This window comes from Lactuca serriola, chromosome 8, assembly GCF_051521515.1.
Source record: "Lactuca serriola cultivar US96UC23 chromosome 8, Lser_US96UC23_V15, whole genome shotgun sequence".
Classification (NCBI taxonomy): Eukaryota; Viridiplantae; Streptophyta; class Magnoliopsida; order Asterales; family Asteraceae; genus Lactuca; species Lactuca serriola.
This window is the reverse complement of record NC_136415.1, coordinates 144,609,250-144,636,889: the sequence shown is the minus strand read 5'-3', so window position 1 is coordinate 144,636,889 and position 27,640 is coordinate 144,609,250. Positions and strand designations below refer to the sequence as shown.

Sequence of the window (27,640 nt, the reverse complement as noted above, 5' to 3'; positions counted from 1 at the left end):
ATTGGCCCAATTTACTAAATTGGGCCCACCTTTCTAATTGGGCCTAGATCCAAGGTCCATAATAATTATTGGGCCCAAATTACTCCATTCATACTGTTTAGTCATGGCCCAAGCCCAGCTAGCCCATAAACAGCCCAATACTTCACGGCCCAAATTGAAAACCCAACAGAGGGCGTACGCTGGGCGTACTCCTCTGGTACGCGGGGCGTACGCACGTCTGTACCAAATATCCTTTTATGTGTTTAATGGCTTAAGCACTTAAGCCCATATGCCAGATCTAGTGACAAAAAGGGCCTAGGACTCATAAAGTCTCAATCTTTATCCTTTTGGACGTCCATAAAGCTCTTAACTCAAGGTCTTAATCCATTAAGACCTTCCTACTTCTTACATGGGACAAACAAAGCCATTTGGACCTTATTTTTCTTACTCAAGACCTCTCCAATGGTCTGAAAGGATAGCTCATCTTAACTAAAACACATCATGCATCATAATGGGGGATTTTTGGGACAAGAATGGTGTCAAAACTTCACCACACTTAGATCTACAAAAAAAAATAGATGTCAAGAAAGAAGCTTTATACCATTAGGAGCTCTTGAACCACCAAAAAACTTCAGATCTATATGCTGGCCTTCTTCCTCTACTCACTAGATGCAACACCTTCTTCTCAAAACACTCCAAATTCACTTCAAAAGCTCACACACTCAAGAAGTTGGCTAGGGTTTGGGGAAAACGACTCTAAACAGTGGAGGCTAGGGTTAGGGAGGGTTATGAGCTCTTAAAGTTGTTTAAATAGCCTCCACACCCGAAATTTTAGGGTTTCTGGATGATAGACGTACGCTGGGCGTACATCCAGTACGGCACGCTGGGCGTCTGTCGAGGGACTCCCGCGTTCATTTACTCCATTACGTTGGGCGTACCCAGCCAAACACGTGCATGCATGTTTAGCATGCATGGGACCCCTTTGCCAAACTTTCCCCCTTAGGGACCATTGATGCCAATATCTTTAATTTACAATATCTCCTCTATCCTAAGTCCATTCCCGACGAACTTTATATCCATGTAAAGGTGGCGAGAAGCCCCACGCTTCTAGTAACACACCCCGGTCTGAAACCTTCTCGAATGAAACCCATTGCCCATAAAAGACTGAAACGTCCTTACTCTTGATCTCGGGAATCCATAAATAAGTACTTTTAGAATGGGGTGTTATAATCACTATGTTACTTGAAGTTGCAATATCTTTTTCAACACTTTTAGCTCTCCACTAAAACTTTTTTTTTTAATTCTTTGAAATTTTTTTAGTGACAGAGTTTTTAATAAATCGTTCTTTGTTTGCTCTTTTTTATGGTACATTTGATTTTGAAGGTTGTTGAGGTTTAAAAATCATGCCATCAGATGTAGCATTGAAAACAGAGGAAACAACTCGAGGAGAGTTATTTCTTGTCGGACAAGTATCAACCTACTTTTTCGGAATGGGACTGACAAATTTGTTTTGAACTAACGAACGAGGAGGAATGGATGACCTTTTAAGAATCTTAACAGGCGCAAATGTGATATGGTTCCTAGTGGTAGAGCTTACAGTTTGAGATACTTTCTTTTTGGAATTCTCAATGAACCTGGAGTCTTGTCTTTACCTAATTTCTTTTTTAGTGTATTTTTGGCTTCTATCTTAGGATCGGCGATATCTCTTCTATTTAATGAAGGTTTCTTCCTGGAGCCAGATGATGACTTGAAAGTTTGGCCAACAGATGGATTGTTAAACTTAGGTTTAATTGGCACTAAGGTGGTTTTTGAAATAACTTAAGAATCATAAGCACAAGAATCAGAAAAATATTCTACTACGATTTCTTCTTCAATGTCACAATCAAAAGATGCCTAAACAAAATCTGATTTATCCGAGTCATGTCCAGTTGTCTCCGAAATAATTTCCTCAACAACACAATTGTTAAGAGTACTATGGTTCGAAATTTGAACTACAATGTTGGGAATGCAAGGGGAAAATTTCGAGGTCTGATTTAGGTCTAGGGGTATCAGAGGCAGAAGAGGCATGGAATCAGGACATTTGACAACTATTGGTTGAAACTCAGGAATCATGGATGAGAATCAGCCTGAAGTCTTAGGAAGGGGCGACAATTGCGAGACAGGGGTATCCGAATTTTTGTGGTTCAGAATGTCTCCCATAAAAGTTAGATTTTGTAACTCCTTCAAGGGACGAGCAATAGGTTTCAGAAACTCGATTCCAAGACTATGTGCTTTGGACCAAGGATGACTAAAATTGTGAGTCATCCGTTCATTTGCATCAAGAATATCTATGGCATTATGCAAAGCATCTATTTAGGGATTGAGATGTTTGTTATCGGAAATTAAAACATTACTTTCAGAATAAGTGATTTCACATTTGTCCTTAAGAATGATACATTCATCTTTTAACATTACAAGTTCATGTTCTAAATACCATCTTAAGCTTCTTATCCTCGAAACGTAATCTAAGACGACGCAGTTCACTCTCCATCTTTTTACACTGGCTTCAATCGTAGACTCATAGGATTTATAATTGATGTTCATATATGATTGGAACGGGGTTAGATATTGTTCACAAAGAGATAAATCAAAATTATTATCAGTAATCATAGATTTCACTTGTTGAATGATGCTTCTACCAGGTGGGTCGTTGGTCGCCATGTAACAGTAGTTCGGTTCAACATCATCATAATCTTCCTCTGATCTAGATGACGAGTAGCCTTCATCACATTTAATTGGTTGTCTTGCCACAAGACATATGTTTCTACCAGTACTCACATCATTTTCATCTCCAGATGACCAATATCCTTCAACATCTCCCGACACAGTGATAACAAATGCTTTCCCACTAGTAGCCATTTCTTGGACTCGATGTGCATAATATGCAGAGTCCTTGTTCTTGTGTTTTTGTGGTGCTTCGTCCAAGCAGTCTTTGGCATAGTGAGTTGCATGAATACACTTGTGACAAATGATCTTTGGTTTTTCTAACTTTAGAGTCTCATGGGATTCCAAGGTATGATTTGGTGTAGAGATGTGTGTTTATAAGCAGGTGGATTTTCCGAAGGTTTGGAAAATCATTAGGGATTACTTTGATGAGGATATTGGAAACAATTGTGATATAGTTTGTAAGTGGGTTGAAGGGACGCTTATATTTCATGGAAAGTAAAGAAAATTCTTGTTGAAAGCGTAGTTCGGAGTCCATTGCTTCAGGGTCGAGGTCTCCATCAAACTGATAGTTGGAACTAGCAGGAGCAGGTAAAGTTGGCGGAGAGGGTTGGATAGGTGGAATGGTTGGGATAACAGCTTTGAACGGGTCCGAAGCAGAGGGGTTCGATACATGAGGATCGAAAGAACTAACAAGAGCAATAGGACCTCCTAAGAATTCTCTTAAAGTTTGTGCGACATTTGATTCATGACCTTGAAGCTCATCAAACAGCTGGTAAAGCTTTAACTTCTTCAAAGATCCATTACTCTGAAGACATGATTTCACGTTTCCCCATCCTTTACTAAGACTATTGATGAACTTGAGATTTTATTAGTGGAGTTCGGACAATCCCATGAGTTGTCATGTTGTTGACGACAATTCGGTATATGTTAGAGGCTGAGGCAACTGATTCACCGAGAGTTATGTTATGGTTGAAGTAATAAACTCGTTGACAACTGTGACAACCCGAAATATCCATTCTGAACAAACCATATCAAGCCAATAGAAGTAGAACAGTTACAGTGAAAACTCAGATTTCGAGTATAAGTTTGGCAGTTTTCAGGATCTTACATTTAAGGAGATATTAGGAGAGTGGATGCACTAGGGTTTTGTGCAACACTGTTATTCCAATACTCTAGGACATTAGAATTCGTTTCAGGAATAAAAATATTTTCTGCCAAAATATCTCAGGACTATAAATAGAATTCTGAACCAAATTGGTTCATTAGTTGAATTCCAATTAGAGAAAAGCCAAAATTCTCTCTCACGGATCTTCGGGTTTTTATCCCAAATTGTGAGTAACTCTTTCTAGTAGTGTTAGAAAGCTTTAAATGTGTTCATAACATAGATTACATAGCTAAATCATTCGATTTAGGAGTTTACTCCCCAAGGTGTTCTTGGGCGGTAAACTCCCGAAACCAAGCCTAGATTGTCCCCCGTGATTTGTAACTGCCTTGGACTTGTATAGGAGTGTATTAGAGACATGAAATCAAACAATAATCACCCAAGTTTGGGAGGTCACGGCCCAAGAGTATCTTAGGCCGTAAACTCCAAATAACATGCTCAAATGGTGCTTTTAAGGCACCTAAGGCTTAGACTTGAATTTAGACATGTACCCTAAAGTGTTTAAAGCCTAGAAAACATAAGGAATCACAAGTTTTAAGGAGTTTACGGCCAAGACAAGTTCTTGGGCCGTAAACCCCTATAAAGGGGTCAAATGACACCCTAACTCCTTCCTTATGCCTAGAACCCAACATAGATCATAACCTTGAAATGTTAGAGACTTGAAAACACCATAAACACCCTCCCAAGGGAGTTTACGGCCGTAAACTCCAAGGGAATATGGTCCCAGGGCCGTAAACTCCTTAAAAGAGTTAATAGGAAGCCCAAACACTTGATTTAGCCTTGAAACAATTCACCACTAGAGTTGTAGTAATTCTAAGCTTCATTTAGTGACCCTAAGGAGAGTTTACGGCCAGGAGTTTACTCCCATGGGCCGTAAACTCCAAAACATATGGTCATTAGACCTTAAACTCCCATTAGGGGCATTGCACTCCTTTGTTGCAACCCATTAGTCTCCTAGCACTTGACCGAAAGTGTTTTCCTCGCGTTAAAATGTTTATACTTGTATAATTAGTGTTTTAATCACTAATTATTTATATACATATGTCTTCATATGTAATTAGGATCATTTTGTGTGTCTAAAGTCTTCACTTGACACCAAGCACTTGCCCGATCCTTCCTTACGATAACAGTCCGTTCAAATCCAATCACTTAATACAGGTGAGTTCATACCCCTTAATCAATGATTTAAACTGTTTTTAAATGTTTTATGCGGGGGGGGGGGGGGGATACAAGTAGAATTATGCTAATTATTATATCAATCACATGTGATTAATAAGCAGCATTCAAATGATTGGCTACTCATTAGTCGTTTTACCAAACAGTTTCCTTCAAATGTTTTTCATAAACACTTTATGTGTTTAAAAACTCCTTATTACACTGTACATTTTACTCTGTATATTACATTTCAAACTTATTTACAATTGTGTTTTAAACAAATGTTTCTTTATACTAAACTGTTTTATCAACCCATGCCTTCGAAACCATTTTATAGATCGACATCAAGTCGATCTTTTCTTAGAAAATATTTATGTTCAAAGGTTTTACAAATCTTATTTTATGCTTTTATATTATAAATTGCATGCCTCTATATGTATAGTTATATAAGAAATGTTTAAAAGACTTAGGAAGGCTATCCACCCAATTTTTTCGCGCTTGAGATGTGGTCTGGTGGGATATCGGGTACTCGTCCGAAGGTCGTTTAAATAGTAGTTATATATCATGTGTACATATATAGTCATAAAAGGTCCTTCCAGTTCATCCCATGCCCTTGGGTAGCAAGGGTATACATCCATGTCCATACGTACCAGTTAGATTACTAGTAAACTACCATTTGGGTAGTTTAGGAAGATACTAGAACTATTACTAGAACGCGATATCATACAATGAGCCAGTTCATTCATGAGTCTATACTTGCTAGATAGAGAGCACATACATTACAGCTAGAACATTTCATTACTATGAGTACATATACAACTATACTAGAGAAGAACATATACAACTATACTAGAAAGAGAACATATACAACGGTACTAGAACGATTTCATTACTATACTTGCTAGGTAGAGAGCACGTACATTACATCTAGAACAGTTCATTACATTACATATATATATATATATATATATATATATATATATATATGAATACGTTAATTATTGTGATGTGTATCGGAGCATGCCTTAAATGTCATGGCCCGAGTTGTAGCCAGAGTCTCTTGAAGGGAGAGCGTGAGTTTGCGTATAGATCTATACTGGACTGACTATCCTACACCTTGCTGCTAGCTACAGCGGGACCTGCAGGTCTGCGGGTGCCAAACGTCATTCCGTTATTACGACCATTCTTATGTCGTTGTTACCAGTCAATAGTATGGTACAATTAATCACATGATGCCTTAATATAAATCCGATTTAAGGTAAGTAGTACAGTAGTAGTTCTTATAGCGCTACGTTTTAGTACTACATTAATTTTCCCTGTACACATATTTAGTGATCTTTTCACTTAAACTATAAATGTAAAAACTATATTTTGTTAATAATAGTTACACTTGGGAAAATTACACACTTTTACATGACACGAACATTTAGAACAGTTAACTCTTGGTAGAAGACTACATTGAGAACAGTTAGGTCTTGGTAGAAGACACCCTTATATAATAGTAGGAATCATAGGGATTTCTAGAGTTTTTCAAACATTTACAGTTGTTTTACAAACATTTTTATACTTACAGTTCATTTACATTTTCCATACTTACAGTTCATAAACTTACAAGTTCTTACATACAAATTAAGCCACTAAAATACTTATGATCTCACCAGCTTTAAAGCTGATACTCGCTTTCAAAATTACTTGTATCCTCAGGTCATTATAGACAGGTACCGATGCAAGGAGAAAGGAAGATGGAGCTTGTTCAAGACTCATCTTCCATTTTGATTTATGCTTTAGTGTTTATCAAAATTTGACAGAACACACTTGTATAATAATTCTATTATTAATGAAATGGATGATGTTGTTGCTTGTTTACTACTTTACATTGTTGTGATACTGTACATGACGTCCTCCGCCCCAGAACGTTTCCGCCGTTCTTGGTTTTGGGGTGTGAAAACAACAGAAGTCAAGCACTTGTCCTTCATATTTTTTGATCCCTCGAACAGGTCTTGGAGTATGTCCCAAATTTCTTTAGCATATTTGCACAACTTAATGTTCCCAAAGAGAGAAGGAGGAACACCAAACACCATTTCAGAAAAAGCAATTTGATATGCATGCAGTTTCTCAATGTCATCAGTAATGAGAGGTGTTTAACGTTGTTCTTCCTGTCCCATGAGAGTTGTAGTAGCATCGCTCACACTTTGTCTAACTGGAACATGTGGACCTTCTTTTTACAGATCTTCAGATAGCTTCACCTTTTTCTTTACCGGGTAAAAACCTTTCCATTCCGACTTTCCACTGATCATACTCTTCAACAACTAGCAATGGCGCATGAGAAGGGCAACCCACGCTATTTTCTATTTGCATTTGAATACATTTGTTGAGAATTAGGAGCAGCCATTGAAGTTAAGATATTAGATCAGAAGCGGTATATAGAAAACTTTTATCCTGAACACAGAAATGATTGAAATACCAAGGTAATTTTGAATCAACTACAATTTGTTCTTATGGATTCAAAAGACAACCACTAAAGCTCTAATACCAATTGTTAGTACTAGAATCAATACACAAGGACAAGGTTTGAAAACTCAAACCTTGAGTTAATCTTTAAGATCAATGTATACTCTTAATTAAAAGTTTCACTCAAGTCTGGTAATACCAGTCAAGACATGAATGAAATATTTAACAAAGTACTCAATATTAAATGATGTAAACTAGGAGTATAATCAATGTAAAGACATTTAATGAACAAGAAGAATGTTATGAAAAATCTTGACTTGAGAGAAAAGTAAAAGAGAATTAAAGAGAATTTTTGCTATCTTTGGAGTAAAAATTCATATATTTCTTGTCATTCAAAACACTCCTTAAATAGACTAATGGGGTACATCTTACATACTAAGTAACATTCCTAGTACTGGTTAATAATCAACTACTGGCAACTGATCATCTAAGAGATATAAAAAGATATGTCCTATGAAACATTACATCACGAATAAGACAAGAAACATTAAATGTTCAAACTGGCAGCTAATCTCGAATCTTCACTGCGTCTCAGAATGATCACTATCTCGTACTCCATCTCTATTTAGGATTTAACCAATCTCGGAAATTGCTGACTTCGGATCTTTATTCTTGTGATTGCTAGAGGTTCACTTTTCATGTTTCAACAATATCAAAACCAAGTATCAACTACAAATATACCAAGATAATTGTATCATAAAATCTTCTAGAAACATGTTATCGAAGGATGTGTACGATCACGCATTTGCTTTCCCCTGATCATCTAAAGTACCTGAAGCCATAACAATCAAACTATAAGCACGGAGCTTAATCAGTTCCCCCAAAATACCACCACACAAACATATGTCATATATAATCATACATGTTGGGTCCTATCAGTTATCGAACTGGAATACCCTCGGGTCCACAGCCATCGGAGAAAATATTTGCACCCGGCGCTTGGCATGGGTAAACGGCTAGTATGTATGTGTGTGTGTATATATATATATATATATATATATATATATATATATATATATATATATATATATAAGTAGGTTCATGCGAAAATATAAATATCTTGCGAAAACGTGAAAACAGATTTTATCTTATGAAAATCAAACACATGTACTATAAAAAAATATTAGAAATAAATTAAAGATAGTAAGTTTACATTGGATGGTGTTATGGTAATATAGATTTAAAGACGATTTTAATAATTTTTTTTCACGTTCTTAATCATTTTTAAATTCATGTTTTCATAATAAAAATATTAAAAATCATACTTTGCTAATATGAAACAATTTCTCATCTATCATCGATTATCATCATGTATTTCAATATTTGGATAAATTATTTTCCAAAATATAATGTTGAGGTGACACAATATCATAGGTTTTTCTTGTTTTCGCGTTTTCGCAAATTATTTGCGTTTTCGCGTTTTCGCAAATTATTCGCGTTTTCGCAAATATATATATATATATATATATATATATATATATATATATATATATATATATATTCTTTTACAAATTTATTATGTTCCAAAGGTAGTACAAATAAATACACGTTTATAAATCTGTATTAAATAAGATTTCTATTAAATGTTCAAAAGGTAATTATTTTATGATAGGACTTCCATAAGTGTATTATTGATTTTTCAAATCATGACGTTTAACTTCTCATTGTAGAAAAAAGACACTAACTTTACAAGAACAATTTTGGGCATAAAATTAATTATCACATGAAATATTTTTTCCAAAATCACTCATTCTTACTATTTCTTTCTACATTATTCCTTAAAAGACAGAAAGTTTACCATAATGACATCCATTATCCATAATTACTTTAGCATTCATGATTGTAGACTTGACAACAACGGATGCAACCAATACATTATCAAAGAAAAGAGCATAATGATATAGACTTGGATTTTTAAGATTCTGAATTCTTGGAAAATTTCTTTTTTCTGGTGAAAGAAGATAATACTCAATTTTTAAACGCATTGATAAGTAATGAATTCCATTTGGAATTGTTTTAGCTGCTAATTGGCTTAAAAAGTGCTTTGCTTTTTCAAGCTACGAACTTGTTCATCTGCAGATTGAAGCATAGCTCTTAACTTCCCTATAAGTAATTTGCAATAATAAAGTTGATCTCTAGCTTTTGACAACAATTGTCCCATGGCTTTTATTTTCTCTGGGGCACTAAATTGAATATCAAGAAAAAGATGTTATGAGTTGAATAGAAAAGATATTGATATATAAATTAAATACATGTATTAATAATTTGATATGATACCTTTGATTAAGATCAATATCAGTTGTTGCACCTCCTAAAGCACGTTGACTTTCTTTAAGTCGGATTTGTAGCTCATGAGCCATGTTTGTCTTGTTTTTCATAGTTGCAATGCTTACATAAACCCTAGCCATGATGATTTTATCTCTAATCAAACAAACAGGTGTATCTATGTTCTCATTATCAACCTCTTTCCTCCATATACTATACTTCCCCAAAACAGTAGAATCAACCGATTTGGATTTTTCAATGGCTGCATTTTCAAGCTTTATACTTACATCTTCATCTTCTTTCATTAAACCAGCTGCTCGTGTTTCACGTCTTTTGTCTCTCAGTTTCTAAAATATTACAAGTGTAAGTTTTTAATCATTTAGAATAAATGAATGATTGTTGACTTGAAAGTAGAAATTTACCCTTCTAGCTAGCGTTGTGGGTGTATCCACGTATTGAGAATGATCATCTGCATTTGGGAATATAAACATGAATGTAGTTTTTATTCTTATAGTCTTATGGAAACATTAGTCTAAAGAACATCATTACCATCTAAAGAACTATCTTGTTTGCCTTTTGGGGTTTTCTTGGTTATTAGTTGCCACATTATGCTATATGGGAATATGTTAGATCATATAAGAGAACAAGAAACAAATGGAGAATGAGTTATACAAAACTCAGAAGAACTTAAACTAATATTAATCACATTTTCTTGTCCTGAAAACTTCCAAGAAGCTGAAAAGTTTTGTTTACGAAAAGAATCAAGACTCAAGGGTCCCAAGTCATCTCTGTTGGCCTTGATGAATCAATAACCCAACACATACAATTATCAACATATTGAAATTAACCTTAGAGTAGTGAAAGAACGGTTAAAGTGTGGATCTTTGATCTTTCAATATGCAATGCATTATTAAGATAAAAGTTGAAAGTACTTTGATTTAATAGAAAGAAATGAAAATATGATGCTATTATAAACAAATAAACGAAAACATGTTGCTACTTTTTGTATTATCCATTAAGAGAATAATTGTTTAAGGAAATGACAAGTTGACATAAATGAAATGTTAAGTAACTTGCCTCAGTTGAGAGAAGAGATTTGATGTGTTGCAAAGCAAGTTTGGTTCTCCAATCTACATCATGCATTTCTCAATGAAGGTGAGCATCATAACATTTGAGATATGGATGATATAAACATAAAGAAGCTTACTTGTTTATTATTACTAATCGAGGAATCATTTTGATCTGCACAAAAAAATAGACACATGGCCTTTTATAATTAAAGGACATAAATCAAAGAGTAATCATAGTGGTAAACCTTCGGTTTGCATCCAAAATACTAATAAAGCGCTTGAACTTTTCAAAGATCCACTAAGCAATTAGCATGTTTCACAACAAAAAGATTTGTCTTTACATAGAAATATTCAGTAAAGAAGAATGATTAGTCTGATTACTAACCAATTGAATCAGCCGAATAAATCTCATGTCCAACGAAGAACACCATGGGAGCAAGAACTAAAATTAACAAAAGGGTGAACACTGGAAAACGAGATCCACCACCACCTCTGTTTCTATGGACGCCAAAACTTGATACCCCCTCTTAATCGCCATCTTCAATAAGAAAAAAAGAAAAGGAAAAAAAACATAATCAAGAATATTCAAGAGCAACCCTCCTCCCCCCCCCCCCCCCCAAAAAAAAGTTACACTATTTTTCTAGTGTCTACGCATAATCAAACACAAAGATAAAAACTATCGTATTGGAGTCCGAGAATAAACAATTTCGGACACCGTAACCACCAGTTTCTCATTTCGACTTAAGGTAGAAGCGGGATGGTAGAGGAGCGCCAATAGAGGTAATGACGGCATCAAGAGGGTGGAGGTAGCGACGACATCAGGAAACTGGTGTTTACGGTGCCGGAGATTAAAGAGAGTAAGGAGGGAGAAGGAAGACATTTGGGAGAAACGGCAGACGAAGATGTAAGAACGATTTTAGGGTTTTCCACCAAGACCGTAAGTTACAAATAAGATCCGTGTGTATAAATTTGTATTACAACTTTAATAAGATTGTACATGATGTTATAATAATTATACCTCTTAATTGTCAAGAAACATCAAATATATTTTATATATATATATATATATATATATATATATATATATATATATATATATATATATATAAATATTTTTTTCTCGGTTGTTTTTATTTTTTTTTTTATTTTGTGTTTGTATGATAGTAGATGAGTGTAGTAGATCAACATATATTACGTTATAGAAGAGAATATTAAGGAACATTTATCTAACTTAAAACAATAAACGTTAAAGCAATTGAAAACTTTTATGAGTCGAGTAACTTTAAACAACAAAAATTTAAACAAGATAAATTTTTAATAAACGAACAAATTATAGGAACTATTCATGTAACTTATGGTAACACTTCTAAAATCAACCTAACTCTTGGTATAGGCCGAAAAAAGTAAGCCAAATAAAATGTTATGGCCAAATTATGAGGTACAAAGATAAGATACTATTCATAAGTAACGCATGTATTATATATTATATTTATATAATATATAATTCTAACTTTTTAAAAGCTTATTTGACTAAACAAATAACCCTTGAAAAAGCTATTATCAACTTGTTGATGCTCTTCCAAAAACATATGTGAAGTGACATCACAAATGTTCGAGAAGTGATACATAAGATCCACATTGGGAAATGGAAATAGTAATATAATATCACAAATAGTCATAAAAGTTTATAGTAAAAAGGATTTGTGATACAAGTTCCAGGCCAAGGAAAAAATTACTAGTTAAGGTCGATCACATTTTTCTCCTTACATTCTTCCCCACTTAATAATACCTACAATTGATGTATACTACTCCACTACATGAAAAAACCTAAATCACACCATTCAATATATATACATCTATGTAGGTTGTTGGGTACCTTATAAAATTGGACATTTGGAATCCAACTCATATATATATTTTTTTGGTAAAGGTTTGAAAATGTCAAGTTGATAGAAAATGGATGTTTAGGAATATTGTCACCGTCTTTGATGGCTTCATTCTTTAAAGCAAACCCATGTTTGCCTTTCACTCGGAGCAACCACCCGTTTACCAACTCTTATTTTGACTTTATTAAGATTAATAATATATCTAAATAAACAATAATTTGAATCAATCATATCACATCATTACAATCAGAATCAAAGATGTAAAAATTGTTTTTTAGTTACAAAAATGATATAGCTCCCAATTTAATATGTAATTTAACATAACTATTTGATTTAAAAAAATATATCAATATGGAATTATGATGTGAACAAAAGTCACCACCAATAATTATATACATTTGATAACGAAGTAACATGTAAAAAATCTTATTAAACAATAAATAATTGCTACATTATAATTTGAACTAATAGTTTTAATAGACACAAAAAGAAAATAACGACTTTTTGAACATTTGGGGATTTTTTTAACAATGAAAATAATACCTTGATTTTTTTTAGCATTTCATTAACCTTTTCTTTAGAAAACAGTATGATAGATGAGTTACCATACTACCAAGTTATACGTTCTCGTACATACATAAATTAATAAAAAAAATAGCAAACCTTTAAAGGTTGAATTTGTTAGTATTATGCCATCTTAAAAAAAGATATAACTTCCGTAACATGATATTATGGGTTGTAGATAACGTTACACAATGTGGAAAACGTACTTTATTATTCATCCTAAAAGTACAAAGGTGTTGGGGTCTTTTTCGATCATTAATTGTTGCAAATTGCAATGCTTATAAATTAAAATGTAAAAAAGGATGATGCAAAAAGACGTGCATGTCATTTATGAAGTACCGTAACCAACGTTCTACACTCTTTTGTATCACATTTATGTATTTGTTAGATATTGGCGACTCGTCTAACAAAAGTCAAATATGTATGTTTATTTTGAATTGACCAACATTCATGTTTAATTTCCCTATTTTGTCAATACAAAATGTCCTACACTCGTTTTTCGTCTCTCATTATTTCGAATTTTTATAATGCATGATTAGCTTGGTTTGATGTTTTTTTTATAGATAATTAATTGACATTATTTTTTCTTTTAAATCGAATATCCTATTTTTCTAATTTTGTTCAATATTACATTTTTATATTTTCATTAAATGGCACCAAAAAACACAACATTTTACTTTTTTTTTCCTACTTGCATTTTCCATTTTTAGGTTATAAAGACACTATGTTTAATTTTTTTAATATATTTTTGACGATTTTGATTTTACATTCTCCAACTCGAACATGACAAACCGAGTGACCCATGAGAGTGAATGGCCTTGAAAAATTACGATGTTCGATTTAAAATAAAAAATAATTCAATGTCGAAATAAAATAAAAATATAATATATTTTATGTCATTTGCCCTTAATTAATATATTAAATATATATTTATAACTAGAAAACAAATATAATCACATTCATACAAGTTTTTTTTTAACAAAATAGATCATTATTTTTTATTCTTCCAAAAATAATCATTACTATATGATTCCAAATTAGTTCTCCATATACTTTCTAGACTTTTTTTTATACCTTTTTTGTTGGAAGAATATATCTCATGACACTTTATTTTCACATTATAAAAATGTTTCTTTGCCGTGAAAATGGTGTTTAAAAATCTAATAAGAAAAAAAAACTTAAAAAATCGAAAAAAAAAACATATACCTCAAAATAATATGAATAATTCCACAGCATATAAATCACAATTCCAAAGTATGAAAATAAAAATTCTCTACGTATATAATTTCTTTTTTGACAGGGACTATACAAGAAATAAATATCATATGAAATAATGAGTTAGAGTAAACATATTTCGAAATTTGTTATTATTTGTAGATTAAATCAACAAATCAGCTCTGGCTTTTTTTGTTTATATCTCTTACGATAATAGTTTCATAACTTCATTTAACTGTTTTCTATTTAATTTATTATTTTATTAAAAAATCAATAATAATCAGCAATTTTTTAGGAAAAAAATATTGAAGATTTATCACAATTTATTTTAATTTTGCCAAAAAAGAGTATTTTGAGATGAAGTGGCCGAGTAAGACAAATGAACATCCGTGGCCCCTCCGCGTTGGACCCACCACCGTATTTTGCTACACCCTGTTCTCCAATCGCACATGTATAATCATCATCATCATCACTTGAATTCTTCAAAACCCTCAAATTTAATCCATTTATTCTCCCAATCAAAGGAGAAATTCTCGCCGGAAAAACAAATCCACGCCGTCTTTTTCTACAATTTTTTCAACATTTGTTTCCGCAAGCACCGCCTCACGTCTGTAAGCAATCTTGATTATGTCTTCTCCACCGCCGGTAGCTTCTCCGGCACCCACCACCCCATCTACACCACCATCCACTAACACCACTTCACCACCACCCGCTGCAACTACACCACCACCCGCTGCAGCTACACCACCACCCACTCCTTCTGCCCCGCCTCCATCCACCCCTGCTTCTCCTCCACCTCCATCCACACCTCTTTCTCCGCCGCCGTCTCCAACCCCACCAACCCCCGTCACCCCTGTTCCTTCTCCCCCGACTCTTGTTACTCCACCTCCAACCACTTCCCCCGCACCACCCACAACAACCTCCCCGCCCCCTTCCTCAGCTACTCCTACGCTACCATCACCATCGCCTCCGACTCCGTCACCTCCCGGCTCTACGCCATCTAACCCGCCACCATCCGTTCCAAGAAATAGCCCACCGTCTACTCCGGGACAAACTACATCCTCTCCACCGCCTCCCAGGAGTGTGTCTTCTAGTCCTCCCGCGGCTCCGTCGTCTGACGGCTCTTCCGGAATTTCAACCGGGGCCGTCGTTGGAATCGCCATCGGCGGAGTTCTGATACTCGCGATATTTAGTATTCTGTTTATTTGTTGTAAAAAGAAGAAAAGAAGAACCAACGACCCTGCCGGTTACTATGTTCCTCCACCTCCACCACCTAAAGGTCAGATTCCGTTCACCAAAATTTCATTAGGGATCTTAATTTCTTGTCATTTGTGATGTTGATTGTTTGTGTGGTGGTGCAGCTGATCCTTACCATCCTCAACAATGGCAGCACAACGCGCCACCTCCTGGCGATCACGTCGTAATGATGCCACCACTGAAACCCCCGCCAATGGGAACACGGCCACCACAATCACCAGCTAGATCACCTTCGCCACAACCTCCACCGCGTCCGCCGTTTCTGAGTAGCAGCGGTGGTTCAGGATCAAATTACTCCGGCGGTTCGAACCCACTTCCACCTCCTACTCCCGGTATGTCACTAGGTTTCTCGAAAAGCACATTCACATACGAAGAATTAGCCATGGCTACCGAAGGTTTCTCCGAAGCCAACCTCCTCGGACAAGGTGGGTTCGGATACGTCCATAAAGGAGTGCTTCCGAACGGAAAAGAGGTCGCCGTTAAATCATTGAAAGCCGGAAGTGGACAGGGAGAAAGGGAGTTTCAAGCGGAGGTGGAGATCATTAGTCGAGTTCATCACAAACATCTTGTTTCTTTAGTCGGATATTGCATCAGTGGAGATCAAAGAATGCTTGTTTATGAATTTGTTCCAAACAACACTATGGAGTATCATTTACATGGTATGTTCTTCGTTTCTTCATCCCAATCCATCAAATTATATCAAGAATCGAGCTTTATTACTTAAAGATTCGATCTTTGAGAAACCCTTTTCAAAAAAATTGCTAATTTAGTATAAAGATTGTGAATTTATAATCCTGAATAATGTTTCAGGCAAGAATCGCCCTGTGATGGATTTCTCAACAAGATTGAGGATTGCTCTAGGAGCTGCAAAAGGACTAGCTTATCTCCATGAGGACTGTAAGTTTTATTTTATTTTTTTAACATTTATTGTGATATATTTTACAAAAAAAAAATCCCAACGTTTTGTTTTCTTTATTTCCAGGTCATCCCAAGATTATTCATCGTGATATCAAGGCTGCTAACATTCTTCTTGAATTCAATTTTGAAGCAAAGGTAAGATCTTTTGATCTGGATGCGATAAAAAATTGCATTTTTTTTGTTGGGTTAAACGCAAGAAATACAAAAAAATTGAAAGTACATTGTTGTAATTGAAAGAAATGGAATTAGTATGCTATAATAAACAACAAAACATAGTACAGCCTGTCATGTCAGACTGTCGACTTTATGATGTCTATGAGTTTTGTATTTATTGGTGCCGCGTAATTTCTCAGGTTGCTGATTTTGGGCTTGCCAAGATTACTTCTGATGTAGCCACTCACGTCTCAACCCGAGTGATGGGAACTTTCGGGTATGATTTTCTTAATTTGGAATTCCGTTTTTTTAATCGAATTATTTTTCATTTTTTTTTTCGTTTTAAATTTTATATAGTTATCTAGCACCAGAGTATGCAGCTTCAGGAAAACTCACGGAGAAATCCGATGTTTTCTCATACGGGGTCATGCTCTTGGAGTTGATAACCGGACGAAGACCTGTTGATACCGCTCAAACTTTCATGGACGATAGTTTAGTCGATTGGGTGAGTAAAAAATAGCAACTTACTTTCATTTATTAGTGTAACCTTGAGTCGGCCCACGACATCATGTGAGATGTAAATCAGATACTCAGTGGTCCCACTAGGTATCTGTCAATCCACATTGGAATTAAAACTCTCACACTACTGTTAAAACTTGAACCCTTGACCTTTTTTTACAATTATTATACTTTTGGTTATCAAAAGTTTCGTTCGACTCATTATACTTTGAAAAATCTACCCAATTACAGGCAAGGCCATTGCTAACCCGAGCTTTAGAAGACGGAAACTTTGACTCCATAGTTGACCAACGTTTACCAAAAGACTACAACCATAGCGAGATGGCCCGCATGGTGTCATGTGCCGCCGTGTGTGTCCGCCACTCGGCCCGCCGGCGACCCAAGATGAGCCAGGTGGTCCGCGCCCTAGAAGGCGATGTGTCCCTGTCTGATCTCGACGAGGGGATCAGACCAGGACACAGTTCAGTCTACAATGGGAGCTCAGACTACGATACGGCTCAGTATAATGAAGATATGGTTAAATTCAGAAAAATGGCTCTCGGGACACAAGAATATGCGAGTAGTGAGTATAGTCGACCCACGAGTGAATACGGGTTGAACCCGTCCGGGTCAAGTAGTGAAGGACAAAATACACGAGAAATGGAGATGGGGAAGTTGAGGAAAGATACTCGGGGTTATAGCGATGGGTTTTGATTAATTATAATTGTATAAAAATTTGATGCTAATTTTTTTTTTTGGATATGTATTTAAAGTTGTTTTGGTCTTTTTTGAAACGATATAATGGTATACAATTCTTTAATTTGAAAGAATAAAATGGATGCTAATTTGAAAGATTCAAAGGTTTTTTGTTGAGACTTTTGTGGTGTGTTTGTTTTTGACAGTTGGATTGAAGGTTATTTTAATAGAGGATTTTTAAAAGGGTTTTACAAAATAATCGTAGCTGTCATTTGTCATTTTGGACGTCGTCGTTTATGGATAATGGCTAGCACGTTATGTGGGATTTTGGGCGACTAACGGGATATTCATGTAGTTGTTAAAAAACAATTGAAAGGATAATGTTACACAAATAAATATGAATTTAAACATGATATGTTTTAATCCGTTTCTTTTTCCGAGAAGTTATATAAAAATGGATGTTTATAAGCTTTTTCAAGCAACAAGTTTTGATAGTTGGGTTTTGGACTCACTTGCTTAATTAGTATTGGTCTACTGGTAGGTTGGCCTAACATTATAAAGTTTATGTAAGCGAAATATATTTTAAAATAAGTAAATTTAGAAACTAAATAAATTTATAATCGATTAAATTAGAGCTATGATAAACCGACAACAAGTTGATAGTGTCATCTATTGTTAGTTCTTTATAGATTGTAAAACTACTACGATTATAAATTTTAGGTTCATACTAATATTACTGTATACGATCTACGATATGTTTTATTGTTGTATTATGAGTTCCACATCCTCTTGTGCGAGGAAACCTAAAGTAGAATAACACGAATGATAAAAAAAATATATTTGATTATGCTATGTTTTCTTGTATTTTGTTACTTTGTATGACAAAATAATTAAAAGGAATGGTTATATTTGTCAAAAAAATTCTCCAAATAATTTGATTTCGGTTAACTAGTTTGTTTTTATAAGTGTGAACTAAAATCAAACCCAAAAAAATCAATTATCAAGCTTGATTAACCAAATTAATAATCAATACAATATTGAAAATGTTATGTTATAACATTGCATTTTAGAAAATATATTCAAAAGCAGTAATACTAGATGGTAGATGTTCAAAGTATAATACCTAATAACATTTTTTAAAAATATGATGTCATTATTAAAGTCAAATTTTTGTAATAAAGATATTATAAATACGGCACAAAAAAATAACCAATATTTGATGTGATAATTTATCATATTTTGTCTAGTTTAAAAAGAACAACAAAATTTCCAACGGGTCAAACTACGAATTACAAAATTATTTTCTGTTTAAATTAAAAATAAAATAAAAACGTATTTATAATTTTTAATTTATAAGAATATTTACATTTATGAAATAGATTTCTATACTTTTTTAAAGTTTTTTTTATTTTAAGGAGCAATTTTGATTTTCTTTTTTAGTAACTTTTAATTTAGACCATCTACTATACTCTCCATAACAATAGTTATGGAGAGCTTAACCCTTTGAGCAACCACAAACCATCAGAATACTTTCCACCGAGAACGAAGAGAGAGACAGGATAAGACTCAGAGAGAAAAAGAATACGTTTGGACGTTGCTTTTCGTCCTCACCACCACAAACCACCACGAAAACGGGTGACCATGAACAGTCAGGCTGGTGTACACGACTGTTTTCCGCGACCATGTAGACCATGACCGAGTTCTTCGATGATATACCGGCAGTGGCGGACGCAGAACATTTTCGTAGGGGTGGCACTAAAAAAAATTTCCAAATAAATCTATATTAGTAGTGTCACTCATGTTTTAAGCCGGTACAACCAATAGAAAAAACATTAAAAAACATAAAAAAAAAATTATACTACGGGCCGGCGTCGGAGCAGTGGCCCGGGACCCCTGGGGCACCACTAAGGTCCGCCACTGTATACCAATTGGCCTTATGTGATTGATGAAAAAGATGATGAATTTTATTAGAAAAAATAAAATAAAATATATAATACATTAATAAAAAATAAAAAAATACATTTTAATATAAAAAAAGAAATGAAAATTATATTTTAATATACAAATTAATAAATAATAATTGCCGCGTGAAGGCCGATGTGAATTGGTCAAATAAGAATTCTAGAAGGCCTTATTGACAACCTGGTTGCTTTTTCCTGTTAAATGTTTCTATTTGTCAAAAAGAGGCAGTTTCCGTACACTCGATATATCTAGAGGGGTGTCAATTGAAAATATAACGAAGACGAAAATTAAACGTGCGGTTTGATTATCTTTTTGATTTTGAATTCGTGATATGATTCAAGCCCTAGATTTCTTTTCAGCTTAGAAAGTGAATCAGAGATTTTGAAGCTCGGAATCCATGGCGTCTCGTCGTCGAATGCTGCTCAAGGTCATAATCCTCGGCGATAGCGGGTCTCTATATCTCCTTTAATTCTTAAATTTACGTTTTTGTGATTGATAATTGTTTGGATTAACTGATTTAGAGTCTATTAAACTGTTTTTGACGTTTATTGGCGAATTTCAGCGTTGGGAAGACATCTCTTATGAATCAGTATCCTTCAGTTCTAGATGTTTTTCTAAACAATTATGCATTTAATACTATTTAGTATGAATTGGTAGACATTAAATCCAATTCGTGATGTCGATCGTAATTTTACTCCCTCTGTTCATAGAAAGCTACACTACTTTGGATGTCAATCCATTTAGTCTAACTTCAAATTTCGGTTATATGGATCTAAAGCTTTAGGAGTAAAAGATTGCGATTAGATCAGATCATAAAATGCTAATGATTTTATAATTTCAAAGATGCTCATACCAATTCTGCACTTACTAGAACTAGGTCTGCTGTCAAAAATCAAAATGCAGCTGTGCTATTGATGTTGCCCTTAAATGGTTCTAACTTAGATATGTGAATCGAAAGTTCAGTAATCAGTATAAAGCCACCATTGGAGCTGATTTCTTAACCAAAGAAGTCCAATTCGAGGACAGGCTTTTCACATTGCAGGTCTACATCATACCATCTCTTCCTCTTCCTCTTTCCATATTCATCTCATATCTTTCTTATGCAACATGTTCATTATGTTTGATAATCACATTTAGTTCTATCACATTAGAACATTGCATGTGTAGATATATTCTCCATTTCGTATACCATAGTCTCTCTTTCTTTCCCTCACATCATCTTTTATAATGGTAGACATGCTTCCAAAATGATCCATAAAAGACATAATTGTTTCAGAAACCCTAAATGGCATGATATTTTGGTGTACTTTCAGATTTGGGATACAGCAGGACAAGAAAGGTTTCAAAGCCTTGGTGTGGCATTTTACAGAGGTGCAGATTGTTGTGTCCTTGTGTATGATGTTAATGTCAAGAAGTCATTTGATAACCTAAATAATTGGAGGGAAGAGTTTTTGATTCAGGTAACAGGTGTCACTCAGTGATTCATTACAATTTACAACACACAAACACAATCTAACACCGTGTTGTACATGTTATTAACTACTGAAGATTTTGTCATGATATTTCAGGCTAGCCCTTCTGACCCAGAAAACTTCCCATTTGTTGTATTGGGGAACAAAGTTGATGTTGATGGAGGCAATAGTCGAGTGGTAAGATGATTCTTTGTTCTTGAATTCCATCTTCTTAATTGAAAAATTGGTCAATATTGATCTCTCATTTAATACCCAAAATTCTAATTTGTGATATTACAATTCTTTTGACTGATTTCATTCCTTCCAAAAACATTCTATAAACCAAATTGAAATATTGAACCATGAAAAATGTGTATCTTTTAATTCGTGTGGTTTTTAAAGTATGCATCAAGATTTTATAATCTCTTTCTCCTAATTTCCAGGTGTCTGAGAAGAAAGCAAGAGCATGGTGTGCTTCAAAAGGAAACATTCCATACTTTGAAACTTCTGCAAAGGAGGGGTTTAATGTTGATGCTGCTTTCGAGTGCATTGCCAAAAACGCCCTCAAAAACGAACCCGAGGAAGAAATGTAAGTTTATATTCATTTCCCTCATTTAATATCATTAAATTCACTTATTTTGTCATGAAAAAATGAAGATATAATCGTGGGTCTCATACTCTCATTACAAAAATAATGTAAAAAAAATGGTATAATAAGATAAAACATGACTAGACTTGACAAGCTTTCTAGAGCTATTTTTTATGATGAAGATGAGAAGGGCGTTTTTGTCTTTTGCACAAGCAAAAGATTAGGTCTAATCTCTGTCCCACCTTGTTCCACTTTCTTGGTGGGAAAAAAGATGCAAGTTTTTCCCATTGACATCTGTCACTAACACTGTCAATTGTCACTGTCACTGTCACCCTGTCAGGCTGAGTGTTTTTTTTTTTTTTCATGTTTTGTTGTGGATGAAGCTACCTTCCGGACACGATTGATGTGGGAAGTGGGCAACAACAAAGATCATCTTCAGGGTGTGAATGTTAAGTGGAAAGTTTGGTTTGCTCGACACTTGTGTGTACAATTTCAAGGTGTTGAATTCAGTTGCAACAAGTTCTTTTTTTCTTCATAAGTTACTTAAGTGGTTATCATGTTCATTTCTTGATTTGTTTTCTGAATGTAGGAACATATATATACATATTATTCGAACATTATAACTATTTTTAACTGATTGTTTGTTTTTTGAAAGACTGTATATGTTAAAACATTTGTGCATCCTTTTTTTCTTAGAAGATTTGGAAAATCACTTCTAAGGCATGCAAAGGTTAAAAAAACATGTTATTATACATTTCTTAAAATCTATTTATAGTTATAATAAAAACAAAAACTTGATAACTACTTGGAAAATGAGTATTACAATTATTGAGTTATATATCATAGCTTCTTCCTTTTTGTCCTAAGCTTTATTTGTATTCATATTACTTGTTCTTGTTTTAAGGCCATTCGAAGTGCTGTGTGAAGGTGCCAAAATGGGTAGCCACCTATATATATATATATATATATATATATATATATATATATATATATATATATATATATATATATATATATATATATATATATATATATATATATCTTAGGCTCGTGCTAAGCACGACCCATGAATGATATTTTTGGTATTCTAGAAAAATTAAGATAACATATGGATCGATGTTTTGTTAATCATCCTTGATTAAATTGTGGATACTTATCGGAATCTGATGACGATATTAACTTTTCTGCATTACGGTCATAATAATTATATGTTATATGCTCATTATTTCCCCGGTTGTTGCTTGTTTGACAATTTTTTTCCTCTCCAAGTACTATCTTATTGTCAAGTGTCATCCCTGTTGGGAATATGAATTATAAAGAAAATCATTTGAAATTGTAGCAAAATTCATAGAATAGATATTCCTTGAAATTATAGCAAAACTCATAAAAAAGATATTTCCAGTAGCAAATCATTTGAGGTTAAATCAAAACTTAGAAATAATTTTATTTTTAAATTTTTTTATTATTATTTATTTTTTTATAATAGTGTGGTGTGAATTATGTAAGTATATTATAGATGTAGAATTTCTTTCTACTCATCGGTGAAAAAAACGATATTTATAAAATGTACTTTCTGCCTTTTTGGCTTCAACATCAACACCATGGATGCGAACCTCGTTGACATAGGCCGCACTAGTGTCTCCTCATCAAGATACTAAACTTCTGCCGTCTATTTGTCACAATCACTTTATAAGTATACTTTGAAAATCAAAAACCAAAAACTTAGAAAATTTAGCATTGTACTTTAGGTTCTAAACCATGTAATAATCTCTAAAAAATTATATAGAAATTTTACATTGTTGATATTTTTATAGAAACTTCAAAGTCTAATGTTTTAACATGTAAAAATGAAAGTAGATTACTATTAGAAACACATCAAGAAAATACACCGCAGTTTCTACGAGTTTCACCCTATAATATGAAATGTATAAATACTATCTTAGAATTCTAATCATAATTACAACATACATATGTAACATTGAATGTATTGCACACTGGTTGCCTTGGTTCCCACTACACCATCTTTGCACCTCCACATCAAGCCGTTTAGCCAATCTTTAAAAAATCAAACACATGTAAAAATATAATGAAAAAAACTACAAGAAATTAAAAAAAATAAGTATAAAGATATTTAAGTTTCTTTCTGCTTGTTCTTTCCAGGCAAAAAAATCCCCCGTATTCTCAGCCAAAGCTTTTGCCTATGAAATACTTCAGAATTATAATGGAAATTTGAAAAAGAGAACGAGTTAAAATGGGTCAACATACTATTATGTCTGTTCTTCTTTAATGCTTATATAAGTGTGCTTTACACCGTTGTGGTGATTCAAAGATAACTTATTAGGGTAAAAAAAGAACTACTTTATGGTTTAATGAACTCTTATAAGCCAATCCCGGTATTTGTTGGTCTTGTTACAGTTGTGTGGTTGTGTATAAAGCTGCAACAAGATCACATAATAAAAATAAAAATCTTTTAGAGCAACCTTCAAGATTATTTAAAAAAAAAACACAAAACAAAACAGGACCACACATTATTTTGAGTAAGTAGAAAAAGGTACCTAATCCCTTTCTTTCGACACTTTCAAATCATTTTTTCTCACTTACATACTAATGTGTGTGTTTCCGGGGTGTACTTTTTTTTAAAAAAAAATTAGCAAAGGTCCAAAAGAACAAAAAAAATTAAAGCCTTACGCAATGGGCTTTCATCACCAAGGATCTTATTGTAACAATGAAGCACAATTGATTCCTCTAGCTCCCTAAAACATGCAGCTTTTGGATCTTCATCGTGAATAAAGAATGTTTTAAGAACCCTAATTTCATACTCTTATAGATATTAAACACTTCCCTCATGCAATTGTGATAACATTTCCCTCTAATTTTGATTGTCAAACACTAAAAGTTTCATGATAAAACCCTACAACTGAGATGTGGTTTCAGAGCAAGAGAAAGTGGAGCTACTAAAAAAACGAATTTGGATAACTAAAATTAAGGCAACTTACAAGATTAATAAGTTAGGGCACGAATGAAAAGAGCGTTTTGCTTTCTTCTTGTTGCATTATTGGGAAGGGCGTGTTGATTATCATGTCTTAGCACTCGGTTGTGGAAATAAATCGGTGGTAGAATGGGTAAGAGAAGAAAATAGAAAACAATGAAAGCAAATAGGGATAAAAAATCAAATCATCCATAAAGCTATAGAGAAAGTGTGCTTCTATGGAAAGAAAATAACGATGATTTACTTAAATAAAGGTGGCACATTGTCCAATTAAATGGGATTGAGATTATGTGTAATCTTTAGCACAAGCCCTAGAAAAATAACTTGAATCCTAAACTTACAGGCAAAGCATTAAAAAATGTTAGTAACCCAAAACCTATATATCCCTATAACTCATTATTGTTTATTATTTGCAACGTTCTAAAAATTCCAACAAATTTAAACTTTTCAAAAACCATCCAATTTTCTTAAGTTATTACAAAAATGTTTTCAATACATTTATTATCAGAGTATTCCCAGAACCATATCATAAAACATAAACATGAGAAGCAGTACGATCACGCCTTTGCCTTGTCACGGTCTCCTGAAGTACCTGAAACGTTAAACCACAACTGTAAGCCCAAAAGCTTAGTGAGATACCCCCAAAATACCAACCACATATACCATACTGTGTGACTGGTCCGCCGCATCGGGCCTACAGTCCACCTGGTCCACCCTCCGAGTCTAGTCATATACATCGAGTCTACAGCGTGATTGGTCCGCCCGCACCGGGCCTTCAATCCACCCGGTCCACTCTCTGAGTCTACAGTATGACTGGTCCGCCCGCACCGGGCCTTCAGTCGGCCCGGTCCACTCTCCGAGCCTCGGCACGTCTGGTCCGCCCTCTTGGGGCCTACAGTCTATCTGGATCGCTTGCTGGGCCTTCGGGATAACCGGTCCGCCCTGGGTATGTTGGCCTACAGTATCCAACCCCATTCCAACAACCATGTGCACATAAACATATAATCATATATCAATTCACAACTAATCACACCAATCTTAGCAGATCACATACATAGCACATCCCTACCAGGATTCCGACCTAACCGGTCACTAGCATAGCATCATCCTATAAACCAGGATACCGACCCTAACCAGGTCTCTAACATACACCATCCTAACTACCAGGATGCAAACATAACAAAACAATAACATAACAAACAACTACCCGGATTTCCATCCGATAAAGGGCCGACCTTGGTGCCTTAGACCCTGTTGATATAGTGAGGATAACTCACTTGCAACTGCCGACTGATAAGATAAGACCAAGCTGCTCCAACCACCGACACAATCTCCACCACTAGCCAATACCAAATAACCGAACTCAATAAATACCAATAATTACCAAAATACCCCCGGAAGACAACTGGTTAACTCTTGGTCAAAGTCAAGGTCCTCAGTCAAAGTCAACCTTCCTGACTGATTCTACTTGCCGAGTCAACCCGCTGACTCGTCGAGTCCCTATACTCAGAAACTCCCAATCCACGACTCAACTCGCTGAGTCGCCCCAAGACTCGCCGAGTCTAACCAACTCTGAGTCACTTCCTGCTCAACTCACCGAGTCGTCCCTCGACTCACCGATTCACCTCTTAACCAAAAAGGTTAGGACTTTACGACCAGACTCGCCGAGTCCAAGGCAATCTTCAACAGACTCGCCGATTTGTTCTTCCAACTCGTCGAGTTCCTGCCTATCTTCATCCAACTCGCCGAGTTAACCCATGGAACTCGCCGAGTTAACCCATGGAACTCGCCAAGTCTCTTCAGTTCTCAATCCATACATAGGCTTTCTAAGTCATGCAGGGGCTCAAATCTCTATATCTACCCTTCTACAAGCCATTCTTCACATAAAGTGGCAAACTTTACGTGAACTCTAGGAGCTATGAGCCCAAAATGCTCTAGGGTTAAGGCTAAGGGCAAAAGAGCTTCACCAACAACTCTTATACAGGAACTTTATGACATATAGGACCATCACAAGCTTAGATTTGAAGTAGCATCCTCAGATCCATGCTTCTATCTCGAATTAGATCACATATCAATCACCATACATGAATCCATGAAGAAATAGCTTAAGGAAATGGTTCCTTACCCCTGAAATGAGCCCAACCAACTGTAGATTTCCGATCTCCCCAAGCTTCCTGATACAAGCCTCCAACCTTCAAGCTTCAAGCACCAAAGATTCTCCTCCAAGCTCTAATTCACTCAACAATGGGGTCTCCTCACGAATTAGGGTTTTCTGGATCTTAAATGAGCAGCAAAGTGGCTGAGGGGAAAACATAAGGTTCCTTATATAGGGTGCAAACCTTGAAAAATAGGGTTTCTCATTCCAGCACCGACTCGCCGAGTCCAGCCGCCGACTCGCCGAGTTGGTCACTAAACTCGTGACCAAAATCGTGACTCGACTCGCCGAGTCTATCCTCCTTAATTACACCAAGCACCCTGAACTTGCACTTCTGAACTCGGGGTGTTACATTATTTATAGAGTTAGTGGGTGGTATGGAAATTCAAAGTTTTCTTGTGTTTTCCAAAATCACCCAAAATTCCTCATAAATCCAAAAAAAAATATCCTCAAAAATCA

The 27,640-nt window shown here is 34.8% G+C and overlaps 2 protein-coding genes, 1 long non-coding RNA gene and 1 pseudogene across 3 annotated transcripts; 2 read left to right on the top strand and 2 right to left on the bottom strand.

Annotated features, from left to right (window-relative positions):
• Nucleotides 1–3,016: 3,016 nt before the first annotated feature.
• LOC145067476 (polygalacturonate 4-alpha-galacturonosyltransferase-like) lies at nucleotides 3,017–12,864 on the bottom strand (annotated as a pseudogene).
• Nucleotides 12,865–14,978: 2,114 nt separating this feature from the next.
• Nucleotides 14,979–18,199, top strand: LOC145068676 (proline-rich receptor-like protein kinase PERK15). Its single transcript, XM_079015677.1, has 7 exons — nucleotides 14,979–15,792; nucleotides 15,875–16,429; nucleotides 16,581–16,667; nucleotides 16,753–16,823; nucleotides 17,042–17,118; nucleotides 17,199–17,346; nucleotides 17,592–18,199. The coding sequence occupies exons 1-7, from the start codon at nucleotides 15,141–15,143 to the stop codon at nucleotides 18,051–18,053; spliced, it is 2,052 nt and encodes a 683-aa protein (XP_078871803.1). The 5' UTR covers nucleotides 14,979–15,140; the 3' UTR covers nucleotides 18,054–18,199.
• Nucleotides 18,200–20,290: 2,091 nt separating this feature from the next.
• On the top strand, nucleotides 20,291–22,718 carry LOC145068677 (ras-related protein Rab7). Its single transcript, XM_079015678.1, has 7 exons — nucleotides 20,291–20,447; nucleotides 20,560–20,586; nucleotides 20,940–21,039; nucleotides 21,311–21,457; nucleotides 21,566–21,646; nucleotides 21,892–22,037; nucleotides 22,421–22,718. The coding sequence occupies exons 1-7, from the start codon at nucleotides 20,395–20,397 to the stop codon at nucleotides 22,488–22,490; spliced, it is 624 nt and encodes a 207-aa protein (XP_078871804.1). The 5' UTR covers nucleotides 20,291–20,394; the 3' UTR covers nucleotides 22,491–22,718.
• A 1,151-nt stretch (nucleotides 22,719–23,869) lies between these two features.
• Nucleotides 23,870–25,280, bottom strand: LOC145069470 (uncharacterized). The gene is made up of 2 exons (XR_013689519.1): nucleotides 25,034–25,280; nucleotides 23,870–24,092 (listed from the first exon to the last, which is right to left on the bottom strand). It is a non-coding gene; the product is annotated as an uncharacterized LOC145069470 (long non-coding RNA).
• Nucleotides 25,281–27,640: the final 2,360 nt, after the last annotated feature.

What these genes read in the sequence shown, in the direction of transcription:
- LOC145068676 (XM_079015677.1), top strand. Translation starts at nt 15,141, where the DNA reads ATGTCTTCTCCACCGCCGGTAGCTTCTCCGGCACCCACCACCCCATCT. An exon ending in CGAGTGATGGGAACTTTCGG is followed by an intron (nt 17,119 to 17,198) that starts GTATGATTTTCT and finishes AATTTTATATAG; the next exon opens with TTATCTAGCACCAGAGTATG. An exon ending in ACGATAGTTTAGTCGATTGG is followed by an intron (nt 17,347 to 17,591) that starts GTGAGTAAAAAA and finishes ACCCAATTACAG; the next exon opens with GCAAGGCCATTGCTAACCCG.
- LOC145068677 (XM_079015678.1), top strand. Translation starts at nt 20,395, where the DNA reads ATGGCGTCTCGTCGTCGAATGCTGCTCAAGGTCATAATCCTCGGCGAT. An exon ending in ACAGGCTTTTCACATTGCAG is followed by an intron (nt 21,040 to 21,310) that starts GTCTACATCATA and finishes GTGTACTTTCAG; the next exon opens with ATTTGGGATACAGCAGGACA. An exon ending in ATGGAGGCAATAGTCGAGTG is followed by an intron (nt 21,647 to 21,891) that starts GTAAGATGATTC and finishes CCTAATTTCCAG; the next exon opens with GTGTCTGAGAAGAAAGCAAG.